General features: G+C 37.8%; 1 protein-coding gene across 1 annotated transcript in view; it reads left to right on the forward strand.

The window, feature by feature from the left end:
• Positions 1–21,916, forward strand: part of agmo (alkylglycerol monooxygenase) — a 64,414-nt gene that overhangs the window by 12,087 nt on the left and 30,411 nt on the right. Inside the window, exon 3 of the mRNA XM_022684128.2 lies at positions 779–930. Within this exon, the coding sequence (XP_022539849.1) occupies positions 779–930 (152 nt within the window). The remainder of the gene's footprint in view (positions 1–778; positions 931–21,916) is intronic.

The following is a 21,916-nucleotide window of genomic DNA, read 5'->3' on the forward strand; positions in this document are numbered from 1 at the left end:
CTCAAATATATGCCTATAAATAGCAAAATCAGAACAAGGGAAGAAAGTGAAGTGGTCTCCTAATTATTTCCAGAGCTTTCCAAGTTTCTTATAAGAATATTTAGGAATATAAAACATAACTTAACATATAACATAACAGGGAAGAAAAAATCCATTGATGGAATAACCTGGACTATATTCAGTATATTTAGGTAGTCAGCCGACCTCATTCTTTTAGTACATACTGGTGCTGAACCTGCTTTGCAGATCAAGTAGTATTTTTAGTCATTTTCTATGGTATAACTACCACATTTGACATATCTACCATACATATATCGATTCCATTTGCCCAGTAATTTATTTTACTCAAATTTTCCATATACAGGGTGCATATTTAATATCATGACATGTTGGATCACCAGCTTTAATGGGGGAATTTTTATAAGCTTTAAATCCTTAGATCTCTGGTTTGTTTGTTTATCAAAAGCTAGGCTGTCTTTCTCTGTGTAAAAAAGACTTGAGTAGCACTACTGTGGTACATTTATAATTAAAATAGCACTATTGTGTTGCATTTATGATGGAAATAGCATTGCTAAAGTAATGGATTAAAAAAAACTGAAACTTCAACAAGGTGGCATATTTGAATGGAAAATAATGTAGGTTTTTGCATGACAGTGCTATCTTACTATAAATAAATTATGCTGAAATTTAGGACAACTTTTGGAATTCCCCTATATGGGATTTTTTTTCTTTCTCCTGATTTTTTCCCAGTTGGATTCATTTGCACTTCTTCTCTCAGTCTCTTTGTCAGGAGTCTGGAAGTGTCCAGCTACATCTATGTTTGGAACAACTTCCACATTTTAGAGCTACCCTGGGATTCAGCTTGGACGTGGTGGCTGGCGTTTCTTGGTGTGGACTTTGGATACTACTGGGTTCATCGATTTGCCCATGGTATGTGATCTCTTGCCAAACGTCACCTTTAAATAGCAATGCAACTGAAACATTCTGCATGCGGCATCATTTTTCTCTTCCTCACAGCTGATTTTTTGCCTTTTGGTTTGTTTAGCCAGGTATTAACCAATAGTAACTTCTCAGCTTTATAATATGGCGATTTATCTTTCTCACGGTCATATAACATGATAATGATGACAGCAGAAACATTTGTGAGCCTAGTCTAACCATGATATCTCATGTCTGAAGTCTCTGTGTGGGAAGTGATGTGTGCGTGTGCCAGACTATGAAATATTAGGAACAACTATCACAGCTGTAATCTTTGATCTCTCAAGCTGTTTCTAATTATCATTAATTAGACCAACATATCTGCTTTCAGAATTTGCAGCAGGATAGGAGTAATGTTGCACAGATTCTGATGAACTGACATATGGTGTGATGAACTGTGTTTCAGGACACTTTCAAAGCTCTTGAAATTTTCAGATTGACAGACCTTCATTTCTTAAAGTAATTTTTCTTTGCTTAGTTGAGACGTTCTTGACATATTATGGATTGGAACATTACTCAAATTAAGCTTTTTACTGTATACCAACTCTACCTCTTCACAACTTTACAACTGATGCATTTAAACACATTAAGAGGCAAGAAATTCAAGTAATTAACTCTTGGCAAGAAATCGGAGAAAATACCAAGATTTGCAAAGCTGTCATCTATGCAAGAGAGGCTACTTTAATAAAATCTAAAATATAAAACATATTCTGATTGCTTTTACACCTTTTTGTTTACTCCACATGTTTTTTTTTTGTTTACTCCACAAAGTTTGGGTGACTTTAGTATTAATCTTCAATGCAGATTTTTTTTAAATAATGAAAAACACTGAATTTAAGGTGTGTCTAAACTCTAGATTGTTACTGTAAATTGGTATCTTATCATAAATTGTTTGTAATAAAACAGAAATCGACCCTAAGAATTGAGAAGATTAGCATCTAAAATGATAATTTAAATAGTTGATTTACCAGAATTATTGATTATTTTCTTCCCCATCACCTCTAGTTCTTTATTTTTTATTTGTTGTTTTTTATTTTGCTTAATTTCCCACTGATTTAAATGAATAATGACAAATTACACATGTGTGTTTGTGTCATTTATAATAGGCAGGAAGATACAACACAAAAGGCTGTGATACAACAGCTACATCACAAAAAAACCAAAGAGTGTCTTAGGAAAATGTAGTATATATACAGCTTTGGAGAAAACTTTGGAAAAACCTTTGAGTTTTTTGAGTTTTGAGAAAAAGGGTTTCTTTGCCAAATTGAAAACTTCTGGAATATAATCAAGAAGAAGATGGATGATCATAAGCCATCAAACCAAGCTGAACTGCTTGAATTTTTGCACCAGGAATAGCATAAAGTTACACAAAAGCAGTGTGTAAGACTGGTGGAGGAGAACATGCCAAGATGCATGAAAACTGTGATTAAAAAACAGGGTTATTCCACTAGATATTGATTTCTGAACTATTAAAACTTTATGAATATGATTTTGTTTTCTTTGCATTATTTGAGGTCTGAAAGCTCTACATCGTTTTTGTTATGTCAGCCATTTCTCATTTTCTGCCAATAAATGCTTAAATGACAATATTTAATTTGGAATTTGGGAGAAATGTTGTCTGTAGTTTATAGAATAAAACAACAATGTTGATTTTACTCAAACATACACCTATAAATGACAAAATCGGAAAAACTGATTCAGAAAGTGAAGTGGTCTCCTAATTATTTCCAGAGCTTTCCAAGTTTCTTATAAGAATATTTAGGAATATAAAACTAATAAAAATAAAAATATTTTTTTTATTGTATTAATGAAGAGTTGACCTCCTATACCAAAATCTCCTCAAGCTGTTTTTAAGTTTGTTTAAAAACAAACAGATCATAACAGATTTTTATAGTTTACTGCTCTTTTAACAATGGATCTTGGTGTACTCATAAATTTGAGTAAATCCCATATAAGAAAACATAGGTTCATTCATGTAAGAGTATTTGTAAAATTACTCAACTGGGTCTTATTAAAATACTGTTTCCCAAGAACAGTTGGTAAATGATACCCTATTCATAATAAAGTCTTAATATTAATTTTAAAATTGATTATTATTTTTTTTCTGGAACGGTTTCTGTTTTTTGTGATCCTTGCTCCAGGTCTGTACAGTAACGTCCATACTGTGAAGGAATGTTGAGGATATTAAGTGTTAGCAGAGACAGATTCTGCACATGCAGTTTCTAGAACGTCATTCCCTCACAACTCATCCATAAAGCTATTTATAAGAGAACATTTCCTGTACACATGTGATCTATATTGACCGCATTCTTCTTACATCCGCCTTCATAACAGACCACCAACTATATCCTTAAACCGACACTGCAGCCTAATAACTCATAATGCCCACTCGTCCAGCATGGCCTTCTGTTAAAAAGAAATATAATCAGTGTGTCAAAGGCCAGTCCACTGATCTCATTTCTTACCACTCCAGTTAATAGGAGTCATTGCCCCTCGATGTCTGAGGTTAAGTACATGTTTACCATATGCTACATCTATTCCCGTCATTTAGAGTTTCATTTTGATAGGGCGACAGGACGTTTTTCAAATTGTGCCTCTGCTGACTTCAGTGAGACGGAGTGGAGTGATGAGGTGTTTGTGGTTGTCATGTTATGTTTTCCATTGTCCAGAGCCTGTTCAAGAAGTAGGAAATGTAATTTATGTCAGTGCTCTCTTGTGTCCAATTTGTACCTGGAGGAAATGATTTGTTGAACTTTCCTGTTTCATCATTTCTCAGGATGCTTTTTCCTTCATATCACTGAGTAGACATACCTTCCACTGACGACATAATACCATGGCATTCCGTCTTTAATGTATGTTTAGCTCATGTACAGTGAATTATATAGAAGTATTATTATTTTAAAGCCATGTGTTTTCAATATCTTGTAATGTATAGGCTTACTTAACTACCTTTATATACGAAAATCAATATTGTCTCTGTCCAATGAAAAACATATCTCCAAAACAGCAAAAAAACAGGAGAGATAACATCTTCTTTACTTTCAATGGAAGTCAGTGTAAAAAAAAAAGTTTAGTTCAGGTAACTTTGAAGAATTTTTATTGTGTTCAAATGATGTTAATTAAAAATCAACAAAAATGGAGATACTTGTTTTTCGCTGGACAGTGACGATGTGAAGTTCTGGAAAAAAGTAAGAGACCACCTCAGTTTCTGAATCAGTTTCTCTGATTTTGCTATTTATAGGTATTTGTTTGAGTAAAATGAACATTGTTGTTTTAATAAACAACTACGAACAACATTTCTCCCAAATTACAAATAAAAATTATTGCAAAAAAATGAGAAATGGCTGAAAAAACAAAAAGATGCAGAGCTTTCAGACCTCAAATAATGCAAAGAAAATGAGTTTTAAGAGTTCATAAATTAATATTTGGTGGAATAACCCTGGTTTTTAATCACAGTTTTCATGCATCTTGGCATGTTTTCCTCCACCAGTCTTACACACTGCTTTTGGATAACTTTATGCCACTCCTGGTGCAAAAATTAATGCATGGAACTTTCATTGCACACAAAGCAAATCTGTAATTAGCAGGGCCAGATCTAGCTTCACAAAAATCTACGGTACTTATATCACTTGCTGCGTTTTTAACTGTCCCCAGAAAGCATAAAAACATTTTTATAAAATGTAGACATTTCCTCTTTAAATGTCAAAAAACGAAGCCGTTGCTTATGATGACCACAGTGCCTGAAGAGTTTTTGTTAGAACTTAGAAGTCTTAATATCTAAGATCTGAAGTCTAAATCTATGGTTAACATGTTTATCTGAATATATAACAGACAGAAAAGTGTGATTATGTCCCTAGTAATGTGTTTCTGAAGAGTCTCGAAGTCCTATGGGGTCTTATTGGGGGGTGTGGGGGTAAGTGGAGCATGCTGGTGGGGTTTGTGGCTCAGCTGGAGGGTGAGCTAATGTCAGAAGGCTTTTTTGCAACATCAAGTAAAGACCTCTACTGCAAGCGGAGATCAAGAAACTGTAGTAAGCAGCAGTTTAGCCGTCTTTGCAGTTTCCGAGTTTGACACTAATGGCTCAGAATGGTTTTCATACTCAATTTAGCCTCCATTGGAGCATTGGAATATTTATCTATAATCCTATTTTTTTTTAGGACAAGTAGGTCGTAAATCTTTTTTTCGAGCAATATAAGCAGAAATATGACCGTCGTAAAACCACGCAGAGCCTAATTAGTGCCATTGTAAAATATGAATACTTATTTTATTTATTTTTAATTGGCATTTCATATTTCCCCCCTTCATGTAAAACACTTGAAAGAGGTTGTTATTTGTTTCAGGCTGGAAAAGAACTATTGAAAGCGCTTTCAAGTTACAGCCTCTCTTTTCCGATGCCATCCTTATTGAGAAGACATTGCTGTAAATGTTGGGATATAGTTTGGGTCTACAGTATGGATTTACACTTTGTTCTACAGTCTAAGCTTTTAAAGTTTTTTTTTCAGAGTGTGAGATCAGGTAGGCTATTAATAACTAAGCCAATATGTTGCTTTACAACTAATGCAAATTAAGTGTAGTTTATTTATTTTTTACCATCCATTTTCATTTATTGTTATTTTATTGTCTGCACTGTCTGTTTCCATTCTCTTTGAAGTAAAGTATGTGTGAAGTGTGTGGGACACTGTTTGCTTGGAATCTGCATGGCGTTGGCATTCCGCATTTTTTCCTACCACGTGCATTCTTTTCCAGCTGCAGCCGCTGATTGCAGTTTTGGTGTCCTTTCTTTACCGTCTTCCACCGCAGCAGTGATGTGCCGTCACCGCCTTTCCATCCGTGCACTGGCCTTCGCTCCTCGTTAGCCTCTGGCTGCACTTAGAAGAGATGAGGTTTATGGCTGTTTACGTCTGTTTCTGAACTCAGGGGAAAGTAACGGAGCCGTCCTCAGTGCAGGAAGGAGTTATAGTGCTAGCAGTTTCCATTATTAGATACTCCTTAAAACCCTAGACTTTTTATTCAGCTGTAAATCTTACGACTTTAATCTGTATTGGTATTTAAATACTTAGTGTATTTATATCTGTTCTTTTTTATTTTAGTATTTTAGCACTAAATGTACTCAAATTAACAAACTGTTAAAAAAAAGATCTGTCTGAGGTCTCCTCACTTTGACGTTCACTCTAAAGTGGGTCAGGGACAGTCCACAAATAGTTATCAGGGACTATCGTGGTGGTTAGGTTTACACAAGCTGGTTTTCCATCTAACACGCTTTAAAAATGTGAAAAAAATAAAACCTGAATGGGGGGAAAAAAGAGAAAACTCGTGCTAACCAGGGCTGGCTAAGCACTTGCTAACTGGGGCTAGCACTCACTCTTGGAGATATTGTAAAAGTGTCAGGACAGGACAGGGTGAAGTGAAGTGCTGTTCTGTTTGTGTGACTTTCATTTTGTTCTCTCTGGTTTGGGCATTTAAGAGAGAAGTGTTGTGGTGATTTAGTTGGTGTTCAGATCAGAGCTCATACAGCTTATATTCAGGGAAAAACTGGTCACAAGAGATAGTACATCCTTCACCACCTCAGCGCTGAACATGCTTTACAGTCCGTAAGGTGTTTACAGTGCCTTGGCCACTGGTTTCACCAAATAAAGACTTTGATCTCTTTACTGAGGGCTTTCTGCCTGTCATCGTCATTCAGGATACTGAGGGTGAGTGGACTCCTGTGTCCCTCAGCCAACTTTTTTTTTTGGACAACAAATGTACCGCTGTTTGCTAGAATAAGTAAATGTTAGTGATACAGCAGTCACATAAACATCACAACCATGCAGTCTGATCGGTTGAGAGGTAAAGTTCCTTGTTCTTCGTATACCAGTACTTTTTTTTATCAACACTATTAACAATGAAGATTTTTTAATAGATGCTTAGCTTGGACATGTAGTCATTTTGAAGAACCATGAATTAAAAAGCACCCCATCATACCTGCCCTTCATAAAAACAAATGATTGGCAGTATTGTTTTCTAAACATAAGGGGATAATAATTAGAAACCTTTACTTACTTAATGTGATGGTTGGGCCTGTTCTGATACTCAGATATGTAGATACTAGGTTATGACACCGCCTGTTTGATTGTCTGCAATGTCAGAAGGCCTGGAGATATAAGCCAATAGCGTTCGCTGAGGGAGGTGACACTAACTCCGCCCCCGAACTGTCCAAACCGCCCCTTTCAAAACTCGAGCGCAAAAACCTAAGTCGAGCCAAACTGCTGCTGCAGGTACTTCACACAGCGCGAGAGGAAGCCCCCCCCCCCTCACTGTGTGATATGGTTTGTTCCAGCTCCCCACCCTCTTTGTGAAATGGTATGTTCTGGTCCCCCCTACTGTGTGAAATGGTATGTTAATCGCAGTTAAACACAGAATTTTGTTGTGATTAATCAAATACATTTTTTTTTATTGATTGACACCACTGATATATATATATATATATATATATATATATATATATATATATATATATATATATATATATATATATATATATATATATATATATATATATATATACACTGTCATATCAAAAAAGTTTGGGCACCTCTATTAATCTTCAAATAGGAGAACAACTTGCAATTGGCCTCCTTAAATACCTTTTTTCATGATTGGATACACCTGGCTATGAAGTTCAAAGCTCAATGAGGTTACCAAACCAATTTTGTGCTTCAGTAAGTCAGTGAAAAGTAGTTAGGAGTATTCAAATCAATAAAATGATAAGGGTGGCCATACTTTTGCACCGGTCAAATTTTGGTTTAATGCACATTTTCTGTTAGTACAATAAACCTCATTTCAATCCTGAAATATTACTGTGTCCATTAGTTATTAGATATATCAAACTGAAATGGCTGTTGCAAACACCCAAATATTTAGAACTAAAAATGGTTTAGATTAATAGGGGTGCCCAAACTTTTTCATATGTCTGTATTTTTATATACAGTTGTGGTCAAAAGTTTACATACACTTGTAAAAAAACATAATGTTATGGCTGTCTTGAGTTTTCAATAAGTTCTACAACTCTTATTTTTCTGTGATAGAGTGATCGGAACACATACATGTTTGTCACAAAAAACAGTCATAAAATTTGGTTCTTTCATACATTTATTATGGGTCTGCTGAAAATGTCACCAAATCTGCTGGGTCAAAAATATACATACAGCAACAAAATTTGTCAATTTTGGTGATGTAGCGAGTTGTGTCAATCAAATTAGCTTCATGTCATGGCCTCTTCACTTCTTGTAAGTGATTCTGATTGACTACAGCTGTTGACTTCTCATGAGCCCATTTAAATAGGGCTCATTTGACCCAGTGATTAGACTCAGCTACAAAAGCTACAATGGGAAAGTCAAAGGAACTCAGTGTGGATCTGAAAAAGCGAATTATTGACTTGAACAAGTCAGGGAAGTCACTTGGAGCCATTTCAAAGCAGCTACAGGTCCCAAGAGCAACTGTGCAGACAATTATACACAAGTATAAAGTGCATGGAACAGTTGTGTCACTGCCACGATCAGGAAGAAAACGCAAGCTATCACATGCTGCCGAGAGGAGATTGGTCAGGATGGTCAAGAGTCAACCAAGAATCACCAAGAAGCAGGTCTGCAAGGATTTGGAAGCTGATGGAACACAGGTGTCAGTCTCCACAGTCAAGCGTGTTTTACATCGCCATGGACTGAGAGGCTGCCGTGCAAGAAATAAGCCCTTGCTCCAGAAAAGGCACCTTAAGACTCGGCTGAAGTTTGCTGCTGATCACATGGACAAAGATAAAACCTTCTGGAGGAAAGTTCTCTGGTCAGACGAAACAAAAATTGAGCTGTTTGGCCACAACACCCAGCAATATGTTTGGAGGAGAAAAGGTGAGGCCTTTAATCCCAGGAACACCATGCCTACTGTCAAGCATGGTGGTGGTAGTATTATGCTCTGGGGATGTTTTGCTGCCAGTGGAACTGGTTCTTTGCAGAAAGTAAATGGGATAATGAAGAAGGAGGATTACCTCCAAATTCTGCAGGAAAACTTAAAACCATCAGCCCGAAGGTTGGGTCTTGGGCGCAGTTGGGTGTTCCAACAAGACAATGACCCAAAACACACATCAAAAGTGGTAAAGGAATGGCTAAACCAGGCTAGAATTAAGGTTTTAGAATGGCCTTCCCAAAGTCCTGACTTAAACCCCATTGAGAACATGTGGACAGTGCTAAAGAAATGGGTTCATGCAAGAAAACCATCACATTTAGCTGAACTGCACCAATTCTGTCAAGAAGAGTGGTCAAACATTCGACCTGAAGCTTGCCAGGAGCTTGTGGATGGCTACCAAAAGCGCCTAGTTGCCGTGAAAATGGCCAAGGGACATGTAACCAAATACTAATGTTGCTGTATGTATATTTTTGACCCAGCAGATTTGGTGACATTTTCAGCAGACCCATAATAAATTTATGAAAGAACCAAATTTTATGACTGTTTTTTGTGACAAACATGTATGTGTTCCGATCACTCTATCACAGAAAAATAAGAGTTGTAGAACTTATTGAAAACTCAAGACAGCCATAACATTATGTTTTTTTACAAGTGTATGTAAACTTTTGACCACAACTGTATATATATATATATATATATATATATATATATATATATATATATATATATATATATATATATATATATATATATATATAATTTTTTGTGTGTGTGTGTGTGAAGAGAGTATAAATGAGCCTTATACCGTAAGTTTTTAGGAAGTAGGTGTAATTGTCCTTTTTTTTTGACAAATGTTCTTCACAGTTCACTTTACACAAACCAGATTCTTCTGTACCATAACTAAAATAACCATATAGCGCACCTGTGTATTTGAGAGTATATCTTCAAAAGTAATTTTTTTTTCAGTATTTCTGTGACAATTCTTAATGAAGCATTCCAGAGACACTTGATTAAAAGCTTGCCTCCAAGTGAAACCAGCGAGAGCTGTAGTCGTCGTGGAACGTGGAAACAGCAAGCCGTTAGCAACTGCAGACAGCAGCAGTTGCTAAGACAAACAGATAGCGTCAGTGTCACTGCGGGACGTCCCAGAGGCAGTTGGGTCTGGATGTTATTGTTTTCAGAAGGAATCCTCACGGTGGAAGGTGGCGGGGGTTAACCCCGGGCCACGGGGGCTTCATAAATCTTCTCCCGCCACTGGAAGTCCCCGGCCACTCAGGTTGGAGGGCGTACAAAAGAATCAAACCGGCCAGGATGTGGAGCCTGGACTCTGGACGAGCGAGGTGTGCCCACGGGATGCTGAAATAATATCAACAATAGCCAACGAATCAGACACTCTCCTGCATGGATATGTGTGTGTGTGTGTGTCAGGGCCAGGCCAGTGCAGTCTATGGTGTGTGTCTTGCTGTGTTGAAGGTTTAATGTCTCTGTGGACTAAGTCAGCCTTTCCACAGTTACTTATATATCCATAGTTCCTGTCGATGCTGTACAAATCAGCCAGTTCCGGTCTTCTCCTGCAGTAAAACCAAGTGGCTTACCTGACTTTTCGAAAGATAAAATCTTATCAGATAACATTTATAAAATATGTGTATAGGAGTATCAGAAAGGAAATAGCTACTGTGTATTAGAACTTGGTCAGTCATGCTGCTAATCTAGGCGCAATGGCCATGATGTTTGGATACCCTGCATGGTCAGCTCTTTTGCTTGGTTCACACTAAACGATTTTGGTCAAGTTTTTCAGTTGCCGACACTTATTCGTGGATCACCGACAAAAACTCTTGGAGGCAAATTGGGGATCACTCTGCGCTCACTCTGTCGTGTAGTGTGAACTACTGAAAGACGCTCGCTAAGCCTCAGACGCAGGCAAATACAACCCCTGGCAAAAAGTATGGAATCACCAGTCTTGGATGAGCACTCCTTCAGACATTTCATTCTGTAAAACAAACTCTGATCAAAAACATGATACAATAATAAGGTCATTCCAAAGTGCAACTTGTTGGCTTTCAGGAACACTCAAAGAAATGAAGAAAAAAACATTGTGGAAGTCAGTGAATGTTACTTTTATTGACCAACCACAGGGAAAAAAATATGGAATCACTCAATTCTGAGGAAAAAAGTATGGAATCATGAAAAACAGATAAACAAAAGATGATTCAAAATACATCACTAGTATTTAGTTGCACCACCTTTGGCTTTTATAACGGCTTTCAGTCTCTGAGGCATGGACTTGATGAGTGACAAACAGTATTCTGCATCAATTTGGTGCCAACTCTCTTTGATAGCAGTTGCCAGATCAGCTTTGCAGGTCGGAGCCTTCTTGTGGACCATTTTTTTCAATTTCCACCACAGGTTTTCAATTGGGTTGAGATCTGGACTATTTGCAGGCCATGACATCGACTGAATGTGTCTTTCTCCAAGGAATGCCTTCACTGTTTTTGCCCTATGGCACGATGCATTGTCATCTTGGAAAATTATTTCATTATCTCCAAACATCTGTTCAATTGAAGGGATGAGAAAACTGTCCAAAATGTCAATGTAAACGTATGCATTGATAGAAGAATTAACCACAGTCATCTCCTCAGTGCCTTTGCCTGACATGCAGCCCCATATCATCAAGGACTGTGGAAATTTGGTTGTTTTCTTCAGGCAGGCCTCTTCATAAATCTCACTGGAACGGCACCAAACAAAAGTTCCAGCATAATCACCTTGTCCAATGCAGATTCTTGACTCATCACTGAAGATAACTTTCATCCAGTCATCCACAGTCCATGATTGCCTCTCCTTAGCCCACTGCAGTCTTGTTCTTTTATGTTTAGGTGTCAATGTTGGTTTTCTTTTAGCTTTCCTGTATTGAAATCCCATTTCCTTTAGGCGATTTCTTACGGTTCGGTCACATACATTGGCTCCAGCTTCTTCCCATTTATGCTTCATCTGTTTAGTTGTACTTTTTCGGTTTTCAAGACAAATGGCCTTAAGTTGCTTGTCTTGACGCTTTGATGTCTTTCTCGGTCTACCAGTACGCTTGGCTTTAACAACCATTCCATGCTGTTTGTATTTGGTCCATATCTTGGATACAGCTGACTGTGAACAGCCCACATTTAGCAACCATGCGTGAAGAGTTACCTTCTTCAAGAAGTTTCACAATCCTCTCTTTTGTTTCAAGAGACATTTCTCTTGTTGGAGCCATGGTTCTTGCCACTCTAATTCGTCCAGCAGCCCTCCAAGGTGTCATGACTGCAGGTGTTTTTAACTGCAGACTAACGAGCAGATCTAATCTGAGGCAGGTGTCCATTTAGGGAAAGGAAATTGACTGGGTGTGTCCTTATTTTCTACCTTCAATTTGAGTGATTCCATACTTTTTTCCTCAGAATTGAGTGATTCCATATTTTTTTCCCTGTGGTTGGTCAATAAAAGTAACATTCACTGACTTCCACAATGTTTTTTCTTCATTTCTTTGAGTGTTCCTGAAAGCCAGCAAGTTGCACTTTGGAATGACCTTATTATTGTATCATGTTTTTGATCAGAGTTTGTTTTACAGAATGAAATGTCTGAAGGAGTGCTCATCCAAGACTGGTGATTCCATACTTTTTGCCAGGGGTTGTATTTAACATGGGCAATATCTGACTCAGTCGGCAACTAGGAGTCAGGAGCAGCGGCGACATACAGCCAATGGGATCACAGAAAAAGAGAACCACGGGTCCAAAACACACCAGAGTTGTTTATGGAGAGTCTTTGAGATAAAAGTTGGGTTTGCGTGGTGCAGCACGTCAGTGTGTGTGTGTGGCGCTCCTGCCTCTCTAAAATAGGATTGAGCAGCTGACTGTTGACTGTAGTCAGGGTTAAATCAGTCAGTGGTGCACCTGTATTTCCCGCCGCCAAGATAGAAACACGCCAGATATTTACCTGAACACTCCTCACTTCCAGACCAACACACCCATCAGTGTAGATATATTCCTAAACTTTGTATGTGCTGTATGGTCCAGACAAGATGCTTTTTTATTTTCTCATCTTCTTAATCATTTTATTACTGCACTTCACCCATCAGACATCTAAGTCTTCTCTTCTCATCTGAAACTAAGATTCCATTGTTAAGCTGAGCTAAAGAGACCTCTTTCTGTACCAGTTCCAGTTCCTACACTGTCTTTTGAATGTGTAGTAAACAGTACTCACAGCTCTCTGGTTTCATCTGTAAATTCTGTGAAGAAAAGACTTATAATGTGAATAGTTACAGTGATATTTGTGTTTCTGTGTCTTTTTTATGTATTGTGATTAAAGCCTGAATGTTTTGTGTGTTGTGTAGAATGCCGCAATAGAGAAAAAATTGTGGTGTTCCAAAACTTTTGACTGGTAATGAATGTATCTAGAGTATCAGGCTAGTGTGTAAGATATGCTTTACCACTATGCAAATACTTACTTATTGGATTTCAAGTAAGTAATATTTACAAACCCACTCGTTAAACCTCTTGCCATTGGTCACTATAAAGAATCCGAACCACTGTAAGACATAAGTGAGCACATTTAACACATTTCTTTATTTCTGACCCACCATGAATATTTAGTCTGCTCTGTAAGCTGTAAAATATGGAGATGGCAGTGTTCAGTTTAAAAGCTTTGAGTTGGCTTTGCTGCTTGGAAAAATCACTGAGAATCTCTTCACACCTTTCAACTGGAAAGTGTTATAAAACGGGGAGGAGACTTGGACGTACTCCTTATTTAGAGTGTGTATGTAGGAAATGTGATAACTAGCATTCTTTTTTACAGCTCTGACCCCGAAGACTGGATTTCACTGTAATGCACGTGAGGGATGTTTGCTAGCAAGTCCAAGCACTTAATATAATCCCACAAATCTCTCCTGGTAGGCCCTTCACCTTAAAGTGCATAATGCTGGCAGTTTGACATTTATCACACCTCTAAAAGCGTCTTTAATATTTAACAGTTTCGCTCGGTAAGTGAAGACAGTGTGAAGTATTGCGGTGACACGGGAGGGATTGGCTGGCGCTGCCGCGTGTTTGTGTTGGCGTTTCTTATTAGCAATCAGCCTGTCCTCTCAGGCCAGGCCTTTTCACAGCCCATTGCTGGTGTGAGTGACATGGCATGCAGTCTCCTGCCACTCTGCGGCACACTGCCTCATTTACAGCACCGCGGCCGTGTGGGAGAGCCACTGAGGGTGGCACTTGGGCCGGCATGGTGGTAATTTCTCAGTGAACTTTCACACTGGACTTCGTTATGTAAGTGGGAGATGGTGATCTGCGGTAAATACAGGGTTCGTACGGTCATGAAAAACCTGAAAAAGTCATTGAATCTGAAAACAGTCATTTCTAGGCCTGGAAAAGTTTTGGAAAAATATTATCACCTAGAAAGTTTTGGAAAAGTTATGGAAATTTGGTCTACAAATCTCTGTGTTTCCATTTATTTAAGTACATCAGCTTAGAGGTAATTGAGTAATTTAGCCCTACACAATGAAGCACTCAGGATCTGACACACATTTTATTATCAAAAATTGTTTGTCAGATTCCTTTTAGGCGTACTATAATCAATTTTGGTTGTAGTTTTAGTTGATTTCTGGTTGTATTGTCCATGTTTGCACTGGGGTTTAAAATATTGTATGGTCATGAAAATTTGCCATGAAGGCATGAAAAAGTCATAAAAAAATCATGACAATTTATTGTTTAAAAAGTGTATGGACCCTGTAAATAGAATTTGGCAGCAGCAAACAAATATTACAAACATTACTATAAGTTATTATTTGGTCCATATGATTCCATTTAACTTAAATTAATTTATTTATTCATTTAATCAGTTATCAATAAATCAGGACAGAAAAAAGACCCAATCCCCATAAATAGTACATCATACATAATCTAAGAAAAAAGAAAATAAAAACTGATACTGAGGAACAAATGTGCGAGAAAGATCATACGCCCCATACAACATAGTTTGAACAAAGATGCTACATTAAGGAATTTCTGAGGTATTGAACCTGGAATAACAAGAAGATAAAGAAGCGGATGCTAACAGATAACAGTACTCACTGTGCTGAAGGTTTGGTCATGATAAGCATTAAGTTGCACTTGTGTGTTGATTGTTATCACTGTACTAGTGTGATACTCATACTAGGCATGTATCATATCATATAGTACGCAATAATATCACCAACATTTTTGAATATTGTGAACGATATTATATCTAAAATATTGTGCCATATTACCCACCCCTAATCATCACATCAGGGTACTACTTTTTTGCTGTTTTTAGCTAAATAAAAATTCACACTGTTCTCATTTCCCTTTATATATATATAGACAGATTATGTCTCTCCAGTATTATTTATTTACTTCAGTCCTGGATATTTGGAGATATTTGGAGTGCATAATTAGTAAAGAGCAGTAGTGTATTCTTGAGAGAATTTTTTTAATTCAGTGTTTTGTCATTTTGCCAAGAGTATCATTATCGCACACACCCCTAACTCACACCCTAATACATCACAGCCGTTTGCAGTGTGCAGTAAATCCTCTGGGCAGTTACAATACTTTTACTAAATGTTGTAAGCATCCTGACCAGTCCAGGTAGATTTTTGTTGTTGTTTTAATAATCAATGACATTTCCTGTAATCCATAAATAGGTAATTTATTTTTTTATTAAGTAACTTATTTATTTTTAACCACATTAGCTCACTGGTTTACCAGTGTTGTCACAATATGTATCAATAAAATTGCATATTACATAAGAAATTGGTAATCTTATATTTGTCTGCAGATTTAATCTAACCCCCTCAACCTACAGAAATACAAATACAGAAATAGCCATGTACAGTACCAGTCAAATATTTGGACTATTTTTTGTCCTACATTTTAAATTATTAATGAAGTCATACAGACTATGAAGGAACACATAAGGAATCATGTAGTAACGTAAAAGTTATAAACAAACAAAATACTCTTTAAAGCATTTAGCTGGCTCTTATCTGGGGTGCAGTTAACTTGCAGTTTCTGAGGCTCGTAATTCTGAAGAACCTACCCTGTGCAACAGAGGAAACGCTTTTGTCTTCCTTTCTTTGGGTGGTCCTGATAAGTGCCAGTTTCATTATAATGTTTACAACACAGCACAGCTGTTAACTGAAAGCCATTGCAGGTGACTCTGCCTCCTAAAGCTGACTGAGAAAACTCAGCCAAGATGTTCAAAGCTGTCATCTAAGCATAAGGTGCTACTTTGAATAATCAAAAATATAAAACTTTAGTGTGACTTTAGTATTAATCCACAAATAATGAAAAATGATTTGGTAGATGATATACTGCACAATTCTTTTAATTAATTCTATTTTTTAGAAATTTCTTACAAAAATATTTCTTTATGTTTATTCCAGAATCTTCTGCTGCAGTAGTCAAATTCACACTAACCCATATGATATAATCTAGGTCATCTCCGGTTCTGTAATCTAATTCTTACATAGGCTACAATAACAACTGATTGAGACGATGTCCTTTATCACAGTGTTTTTACCTTTGATCTGTACCAGAGTTTAACACCAAGGACAGACGTTATATAAGCCTTACATTAAGCACGGACCAGCACGAGGATGGAGTCACTAGTAAATGTCTGATTATACATTTACAGTCTCAGACACAAAGTTCAGTAGAATGATGTTTTGTAGATGTGTTGGATAACACGTTGAGACATTCATGTGCAGTATCAGAATCTCTTGGAATTGTGGAATTTATGGTTCCATTTATCAGAGCAAGTCTTTCAGGTCCTGATGCAGCAAAACAGCCCCAGATCATCATACTACCACCACTATATTTTACTGTTAGTATAATGTTCTTTTACTAAAATGTGTTTTATGTGTTATTTTTACGCTAAATGTAATGGAATACACACCTTTCAAAAAGTTAAACTTTTGTCTTGGCAGTCCAAAAAGTATTTCTCCAAAAGTCTTGGGGATCATCAAGATGTTTTCTGGAAAAATTCAGACAAACCATAATGTTTATTTTGCTCAGGAGTGTTTTTTGTCGTCACTGACTTTCGCTGAGCCAGGTGTATCCTGCAGTTGTTGTGGGGTCTTTTGTGACCTCTTGCATGAGTTGTTGCTGCGCTCTTAGGGGAAATTTATTCGGTCGGCCACTCCTGGGAAGGTTCACCACTGTTCCATGTTTTTGCAATTTGTGGATAATAACTCTTACTGTGGTTTACTGGTTGCTCCCAAAACTTTAGAAATGGCTTTACAACATTTTACAGTCTGATAGATCTCAATTACTTTCTTTCTCAATTCTTCCTGAATTTCTTTGGATGTTGGCATGATGTCTAGCTATTGAGCATCTTTAGATCTACTTTGGTTTGTCAGGCAAGGGAATTCCTGATTGAAGAATGGGGGGTGGTGGATTTTTTCTCCCCCAATAATAATAAAAAAAACTTAATTTAAATACTGCATTTTGTCTACATGCAAACAATGCAAAAAAACAAGACATAATGATGGGGCAAAGACATTTTTACACCACTGTATGTGGCTCTATAATGACTTTATAAATAATGTATAAGCAGTTTTACCAGAGGAAGATGCCCCCCGCCTTGTCAGCTTTGGCTCCTCCCATCTGAGGGGTTTTAATCAGTTGTAAAAAGTACTATTTACATACATTACATCTAATGTTTTTGAACATGTTGAGAGGTTAAGAACTTGCCACCAGCATTTTCTGACCACACATGATTTTTTAAAAATATTTTTTAAATATAATAAAAAAAAAAAACTAAAAAAAAAAAAAAAAAAAAAAAAAAAAAAAAAATATATATATATATATATATATATATATATATATATATATATATATATATATATATATTTGCATGCTACCCTAGTCTTTATATAAAGTCACTGGGTCTGTGTGCAGGCCCGACTGCTCAGGCTCGATGGGAAAGGCTTTCTGTGGCATTGGTTCTCATCATTAAAGCTCTTCCCCTCTGAATACAGGCTGCCAAACTATGCAGTATCCAGCCGAGCCCGGCGCACAAGGACATGGATTGCAATGAGGCCTAGCTGTACATACTTCCTACCAGTGACACCCCACATCAATCTTCCTCTCCTCTGCTCCCAGCTCCTACACACCATTAAACAATGGCCAGTGTGTGCTTTCCTGATACCGCCTTCATCTGATGCCTCTTACTCTGATGGACGGATGGGGTGGAGAGTGTAATGGAAGGACTTTTGCTTATGCAGACCATTTGTTAATGACTTGCATGGTGGATGAATATAGAACGTATTCATCAACCTGACTGAGGCCAGGTGTAATGATCACTCCACTGACTCTCTGAAACTAGTTGGAAGCAATTTTTGTAGGACATCACCGCGATTGATCAAATTATTTTGGATGGGTTAGATTCATTATTTAGGTACTCAACACTTTCAGCGAGAACCAGCATTTCTCAACATTGAAAAATCAACAGTTCTGTATTAATATTGTTATACAGCTCTGGAAAAAAATAAGAGACCTCTTTAGTTTCTGAATCAGTTTCTCTGATTTTGCTATTTATAGGTTTATGTTTGAGTAAAATGAACATTGTTGTTTTATTCTATAAACTACGGACAACATTTCTCCTGAATTAACAAAGAAGATGCAGAGATTTCAGATCCCAAATAAGAAAACAAGTTCATATTCATAAAGTTTTAAGAGTTCAGAAATCAATATTTGGTGGAATAACCCTGTTTTTAAATCACAGTTTTTAAATCATAGTTTTTTAATCACAGAGTAAAGCATTATTTGAGGTCTAAAAGCTTTGCAGCTTTTGTATTATTTCAGCCATTTCTCATTTTCTGCAAATAAATGCTCTAAATGACAATATTTTTATTTGAAATTTGGGAGACATGTCTGTAGTTTATAGAATAAAACTAAAATGTTAATTTTACTCAAACATATACCTATAAATTGCAATAATATTATAGGATTATTATTTAATTTATTCATAAAGCTTTGGACTACACATAAATTATATTTCCAGATGATGCAGACATGTTGAATATTTCTTGATCAAAGATTCATTTTCATCAAAGATTTTTTTTGGCTCTTTAAATTCTTGCCACATCTTTAAAACTTTATGTAAACTTAACTTTTTTTTATTGTGTTATTAAACAGTTTCAAAGAATCATTCAACTTAACCAGGCAGCATCTACATACAAAAAATGTAGGTGAAAAGTACTTGAAAAAGAAGGTTTATATTATTCTTAAGCTTAAAACTTGAAAAATATATTGGCACACCCTGTTTTCGTATGAAATTTAAACACCTATTTTCCCGGCACAAAAAGCATGTTATATTGACACTAAATCTTCAAATAGCACATACACACCCACACACATACACACACACACACCACAGATCCGTTTGAAATGGAACTGGAACTGGAGCATATGTAGTCTTGACTGTGGGCCTAGCTGCTCAGCATGCTGTCAGTGGTGTGGCTGATGAAATTTTCTGAATGGAAACTGTGGTGCTCTCCCCTGGGCTTAGCTTTAGCCAGGTGATTTTGACATCTTGGCCCGGTGCTGCTGACTGCTGGAGGGCAGAGAGAGAGAGAGAGAGAGAGAAAAGAGAGAGAAAGCCGTTCTTACGCTCTCAGCACTCTCTGTTTGTTCAGCTGGAGAGCGACGACTCGCCGGGCTATCCATTTCACACTGAAACAGCGCTCATTGAAGCAGGCACTGAAGCAGCAGGTCCTATTTTGACAGAGGAATAATAACTGGGAGGGTGTTTTGAAATGAATCTATATTGGACATCAATACTAATATCACACCTGCTCTCTAAAACCCTTCCTTTTACAACAACACGGCACTCTGTGCAGCCGGGAAGACACTGATCCAGTTAAATCAGGTACGGCTGAGACGCTAGGCTTTGTTAGCTCATTTGTTTTCGGTCCAGTAGTGGGAGCTTCACCAAAAAACACACCCACACGGCTGGTCTGAGGAAAGCTCATAGGGTCCCTTGAAATTTCGCAGCCATGATACTGTGGCTCGTGAGCTTGAGGGCCAGCATGAAGAGCAATGTTGCGTAAATCAAAACAAAACAGAGGAGCATAAACTGATGTGCCATTGCTCAATAGGCCATTTTTTTTTCTTTTTCTTTGGCGTAGCTCATTACATCAGCAGCGGGACACGAGCAAACTTCACTCATTTTTGTCATGCACCCAACTAGCACTAACCCTGCGTTCACACTGGAAAGCGACAGGCGACCATTCCTTTCCTATGGCAGGGCGCGATTTGTCGCCGCGAGAGGCGACAAAGCGACAAGCGACACGGAGATGAATTTTTCTCAACTCTATGCAAATGAGTTATGATGCGGTGAAGCGACATTCTAACCCGATTGGCTCCTAGCTTTTCTTTGGACCAATCACAAACAAGGCGGTTCGATGTCCTCTGAATTTCTAGTTTCTTTCCCGGTTCTTTCTGTTGAACGGGGTGGACCCACATCAGTCTGTGGGAACGGCTGCATTTCCAGCGCAGTTAAATCACAGAAACTCACAAGAGTCCAGCAAGTTTGGGAGTTATAGCTGGAGAATAAAGTGGCCAAGTGATTCCTTTTTTGTGCCTTTTTTCTTGTCGGAGGCTGGACCATGATAAACGCGGGCGTTGAGCTTGACACGCCCACAAGCGACAAACGCTGGGCGACACAAGCGACTCGTCGCGTTCCAGTGTGAACGCAGGGTAAGGGTAGGGGCAGTCCTGTTCAATAATCAGTGCAAACCAATGGTACAAACACACACATTTGTTTGTTATTTGAAAGTGATACTGTTTGCCTAACATGTCTAGGACTTCAGTCTGCGAGTTTACCGTGTTAAAACAAGCTACGTGGGACGCACCGCTAGCTAACATCGCCCTGGCTTACCGGAACACGGGTTCCTCAGTGTAGTGTTGTTGGCGGAATGCTCCAGCCTTGGTGCTGGAGAAATTTGGAAATCTAAGCTTACTGTAAATAAACGGAAGTGCTTTACTCGCCCAAAATAAACAGTTTTCAGGAGAGAAATCTGTTTAGATTACCACCCAGTGCTTGTTTGACTTTAAAATAAAGTATTTTTTTTACAGTTTTGGTTACTTAGCTTAGCTTTACTTAACTTCGTTTGCTAAGCAGCTAAGCACCAAATAGCCTCAAAGCAAAGCAGATCCCCAGCTCTTAATACACCAGCTAACATAATCCTGTGCCATTTAGCATCCCAATAGAGTGATCTCAAGAGAGAGATAAAGAGAGAGCACTATTTACACACATGGAGTTAACATGGCCAATTGTGCTCTCTCAGGCTCTGGCTTCTGATGTCGATGTTTTGTGTATGTGAAGTATTAGGACATCTGTTTATTCATTGTTCTTCTACTGTTCAAGAAAATGCTTTCTACTAGATTTTGATTAAACTGTGATGATTATTTTTTCACAAGAGCATTACAATGTGAAATCAGGATGTTGGATAATCACCACCCTAATCCACCTCATCCCCAACTTACCCCAAAAGTACTGGATGGAGCACCATCATCATTTCAGAGAACACAGTTCCGCTGTTCCACTGCTCAGTACTCAGCCCTTGTATGGTATTAGGCATGGTGCCAATAGGTTCATGTCTTTCTGCTTCAGAGTATTCTCTTCTATTTGCTATACTTCTCTACAGAGACTAGAACAGCTGTGTGTGTGGTTTTGCCCATCTTTTTTTTTTTTTTTTTATAAAATGATTTCTCCCCAATTTACAAGGCTAATTACCCAACCCACTGATAAGGACTCCCCCTATCACTAGTGATGCTCCAACACCAAGGGGGTGAAGACTATCACATGCCTCCTCCGATACATGTGAAGTCAGCCACAGCCTCTTTTCAAACTGCTGATGATGCAGCATTGCCGAGTAGCATCACAGCGCACTCGGAGGAAAGAGCAGCGACTCGGTTCTGATATATCAGCTCACAGATGCCTTGTGCTGATCGACATC

This window comes from Astyanax mexicanus, chromosome 18 (assembly GCF_023375975.1).
Source record: "Astyanax mexicanus isolate ESR-SI-001 chromosome 18, AstMex3_surface, whole genome shotgun sequence".
In the NCBI taxonomy this organism is placed as follows: Eukaryota; Metazoa; Chordata; class Actinopteri; order Characiformes; family Acestrorhamphidae; genus Astyanax; species Astyanax mexicanus.